General features: G+C 36.9%; 1 protein-coding gene across 3 annotated transcripts; it reads left to right on the forward strand.

Annotated features, from left to right (window-relative positions):
• The first annotated feature begins 801 nt into the window (after positions 1–801).
• LOC149162765 (ammonium transporter 3 member 1-like) lies at positions 802–4,514 on the forward strand. 3 transcript variants are annotated; one of them, XM_089435784.1, is made up of 5 exons: positions 802–985; positions 1,096–1,221; positions 1,776–2,507; positions 2,781–3,066; positions 3,823–4,514. In XM_089435784.1, the coding sequence occupies exons 3-5, from the start codon at positions 1,911–1,913 to the stop codon at positions 4,383–4,385; spliced, it is 1,446 nt and encodes a 481-aa protein (XP_089291910.1). In that variant the 5' UTR covers positions 802–985; positions 1,096–1,221; positions 1,776–1,910; the 3' UTR covers positions 4,386–4,514. The 3 variants fall into 3 exon arrangements, with proteins under 3 accessions (XP_089291910.1, XP_089291909.1, XP_089291908.1); XM_089435783.1 differs by having other exon boundaries at positions 1,096–1,197; XM_089435782.1 differs by lacking the exon at positions 1,096–1,221.
• The last annotated feature ends 237 nt before the right edge of the window (positions 4,515–4,751 follow it).

Raw genomic sequence — 4,751 nt, forward strand, 5'->3', positions numbered from 1 at the left:
GTGGAGGGAATCATTATTATTCTCTCCATCGGATTCAAATTCTAGTTAGTGATATGAAAAATTTTGATGGTTGATTATTATTGTAATGAAGATTATTATTGAGCGGAGAGGGTTATTGAGCCGAGAGACTTATTCTACAACCCTAACAGTCCTTAGCCGAGAGACTTGTCCTTAGCCAAGAGACTTGTTCTACAACCCAATGTGATGTGTAACGTTGTCCGTCCTTCATCAAGTTGAAATTTTACTCCTGTCGGACCAAAAAAATAAAAATTAATAAATTATACAAAATATTTAAATAATATGGGTTCATAAAAAATTTGCAGTTAAGAAATTGGATCCCTCTTAGCTCATGTTAGATTAAGATGAATGTATTTAAAAACACTCTTTAAATAAATATAACTGTGGGCTAACTTGATACTAGCAACTTAACTATTACTTTGGAGCTGTCCATTTCTTCACTCCAAAAAAATTAAATGATACAATACAAAAATTTAATATTTAATAATAAATCATTTTCAAAGTCAATAATCTTTTTATAAAAAAATATAATATTATTTAGGGATAAGGACTTGATTAGCCAACCTAATTTATAAAAACTTTGCTACATCATTAAAATTTTGATGAGTAATTAAAGATTTGTCTTCGCCTAAATTAAATTAATTAATTAATAAAGATCCAAAACTTTGCCTCAGCGGAAAAAAACAAAACCACCATAAAAAAATAAGAAATGTGTGCGAGTCAATGCACGTAAAATATTAGAAAAAGAGGTGGCTCGATTCATGCGGAGACCAGAATGGCAAAATTGTAAATCTTTTTAAGAGACGTGCAAGTCAGCTGGATTCGTTGCAGGGCCGAGAATCCTTTATATTAAGCGTTGTATCCTACGAAGATTCGATTTGTGCTCAATGTCCTGTTATCAAGCTGTGAGAAACTGTGTATGTAACAGTTCTCAGTAGTTTGCAGGTCATCTACAGCTCCATACAAGGTTTGTTTCAATAATTCATATTAGACTAACATGTATTAGTGCTACTTCTGTGATTATTTTTAAAGTTTTCTTCAACTTTCTAATGGCTTGCATGTGGTTTTGAGCTACAGAAACGGCACAGAGCCTCTCTCCTGTTCATCTAGACCATATAAGATGTATAGCTTTTGAGTCTCAGGGTCAAACTTTTGGCAGCTGTCTTCCTGCTGTTGATGGTAGTTGTCTTCCTGCTGTTGATGGTAGTTGGTAGTTGCTCTCTTCCTGTTATTTTGAGTGGTAGTTAGTTTCATGTTTCCAGTGGGATTAGTCTAAATAATTGATTACCAATGAGGTGATTGTCACAATTACTATAACACTTTTTTTAAAAATACTTTGGGAATTTAATCTGGGCCAAGGCTCTGTTACCATATTGAGGTTTTCCAATATATTAAATCCTATAGGCATTAATATACTTACAAATCTTTACTTTTATCTTGAATGAGCGGTTAATCCCATATTCCCAAAACTACAAGGCCACAATTAATCCACATAATTAATTTCCAGGAAAATTGAGTATAACAATTACTCAAATCTTAGTAGCAGAAATTACCTAAAACCTTATCTGTTCAGATTACTAGGACCCTGCTCTCTCATGGATTTTGTTTACCTAAAACCTTATTTGTTCAGATTTCTAGGACCCTACTCTCTCATGGATTTTGTTCACCCAATGTTTGCTTCATGATTATTTTTAATTGGAGCAAGATGGTTACCATTTTGATTTCTGACACAGCTAATCTTATGTGTTTTATTGCAGAAGAGAGGATTGGATTGTAGCTCGGGTTAGGTTCCAGCTCTGCTTAGGCAGGTAAGACCTTGGATCTGAACTCTGCTCAGGCAAGGTCCCGGTCTTAGTGTCCAATATTGAATTCTGCAGATTAGTGCTGCAGCAATGGCATACCAGGGCTCCAATGGTACTGCTTCTCCTCCTTGGCTTAACAAAGGAGACAATGCATGGCAAATGGTAGCAGCCACACTTGTGGGTATGCAGAGCATGCCAGGCCTAGTCATCCTATATGGCAGCATAGTCAAGAAGAAGTGGGCTGTAAATTCTGCTTTCATGGCACTATATGCATTTGCTGCTGTTCTGATCTGCTGGGTTACATGGGGATATAAAATGTCATTTGGACACAAATTGCTTCCCTTATGGGGCAAGGCCGGTCCAGCACTAGGTCAACACTACCTTCTCGAACAAGCAGCAGTTCCTGCAGCACCACTCACAGCTATGTTTCCTATGGCGACCATGGTGTATTTTCAATTTGTTTTCGCAGCAATAACATTGATTTTATTGGCTGGCTCGGTGCTGGGAAGAATGAATATCAAGGCATGGATGGCATTTGTGCCATTATGGCTCACCTTCTCATATACAGTAGGAGCCTTCAGCTTATGGGGAGGAGGATTCCTTTTCCAGTGGGGCGTGATTGACTACTCAGGAGGTTATGTTATACATGTGTCTGCAGGCATTGCTGGTTTCACTGCTGCTTTTTGGGTATGTTTAATTTTTTGATATTGTATATCTATTATTTTTAGTTCAAGGAGTTATATCATTGTTAATGTTGTTGAGCATTTGGTTTAAAAAGTTGTATCATGGTTAATATTGTTGAGTATTTAGCTAATTTCTTATCAATAAATGACCATTTAAAATTCCATGAAAGCCTCTTTAAGCATCTTAAATTTCCCGTGAAGTTTTCCTTAGAAAAAAATATGACATATATTACTTCTTATTCACATGATTTATCTCATATATATTTGCTTTTTGCAGGTTGGACCTCGGCTAAAACAGGACCGCGAAAGATTTCCTCCAAATAATGTCCTGCTAATGCTGGCTGGAGCAGGGCTCTTATGGCTGGGGTGGGCCGGATTTAATGGAGGGGATCCTTACGCTGCCAACACTGATTCATCAATGGCAGTGTTAAATACCAACATATGTGCAGCCGCCAGTCTCCTGGTGTGGACTTGTCTGGATGTCATATTTTTCGGAAAACCCTCCGTCATTGGAGCTGTTCAGGGAATGATAACAGGACTTGTCTGCATTACTCCTGCTGCAGGTATTTTGCTTCATATCCTTATTTCCTTTAAGCAACTTTTAATAATTCATTCCTTGCGAAAATAAAATCAAATCTCTCGAGGGTTCACAATATAATATGTAGTATTAAGGAATCTAATGAGCAATTATAGATTATCAAAGTGTGGCTCTGTTCTCTGTGAACAGGCCTGGACCTAATTTGAACTCTGAGGAATCTTAATATGTAGGAAGGGGTTTAGGGTAGTAATAAAGAATCTAATGAGCAATTATAGATTATGAAAGTGTGGTTTTGTTTTTTTGAAAAATATGGGTGGGATTATTTGCAAATCATTCCAAATACTAAAATTCTAGAAGTCAGAATTGGTGATGGTACTTGTTTAGATTTGGACTTAATTTGAACTATGACTAATCTTAAGAAAATACTGCTAAAATGAACTTTCTAATTCAAAACAAAAAGCAACACAGTATTCCATGGAAAGAACAAAATGAAAAGTTACTGTTCTTTCATTTTTTGGATTAATTTTTAAATAGAATTTAAAATACTTGTCAAAATTAAAAAAAGAAAATTGTGATTAACAATAAAATATTAGGATTTGCAGTATTGCTTAAGGGCAGTTTAATTGAGATGGTGATGATAAAGAACTATATAAAATATGTAATTTAAAAGTTCAAATCCCCTAATTTACCCATCAGCCATGTGAATGTACGGGCAGTGTAGTTCAGCGAATTATAGTGTCAACAATCTTCATAGCCATTATCCATATTCCTTGTGTTTCAGGTGTTGTGCAAGGATGGGCAGCCATTGTAATGGGTGTGTTGTCTGGAAGCATCCCATGGTTCACGATGATGGTTCTGCATAAGAAATCGAAGCTATTACAGATGGTTGATGACACACTCGGCGTATTCCATACTCATGCTGTTGCGGGAGTATTGGGTGGAGCACTTACTGGCCTTTTCGCGGAGCCTGTCCTGTGTGACCTCTACCTACCAAGCCCAGGTACAAAGGGAGCCTTCTATGGAGGAAGTGGTGGGAAGCAATTCCTTAAGCAGCTAGCGGGAGCAGGTTTTATAATAGGGTGGAATGTTGTAGTAACAACCATAATCTTGCTTGTGATACGCTTGGTGATCCCCTTAAGGATGTCTGATGAGCAACTTCTGGTTGGAGATGATGCAGTCCATGGCGAGGAAGCTTATGCTCTGTGGGGAGATGGTGAGAAATATGATATCTCCAAGCATGGATGGTCTGATGGTACAACAGGTCACGGAGATGTCACAGGGCCAGGTGCCAGAGCAATAATTGAATTAGGGAAGTCTGCCAGAGGAGCAACGATCGAATTATGAGGATGTTTGGTGTCTTGCAGAGACTAGTCTCTATTGTTGGTTAATTTCTGTATTTTGCTGGAGAGATTGTTTCTGTATTGTTTGTTCTATTTTATTTTGTTGTATTGCCTAACTTCGATGGCTGTTAGCATTTTTTTCTCTTTTTTTTTGAATATCACAAGTTGGTTGTGGTAAGTTTGTTGGAAGTATGGAAAATTCTATCAATTTAGTTGTTAAATCAGTAGTGGGTAGAGTTATTATTGGTTACTATTCGCCAATGCAAGTTGACTCATTATTGTTATTTAAAGAAAACTATGTCACTTGGAATTACTTACTGGTGATTTTTAATGGGGCAAACTTTCACCCCTACCACATATTTTTAGTCTT

Source organism: Pinus tabuliformis, chromosome 5_2 (genome assembly GCF_031772625.1).
Source record: "Pinus tabuliformis cultivar Carrire ecotype Pingquan chromosome 5_2, CPIR1, whole genome shotgun sequence".
NCBI lineage: Eukaryota > Viridiplantae > Streptophyta > Pinopsida > Pinales > Pinaceae > Pinus > Pinus tabuliformis.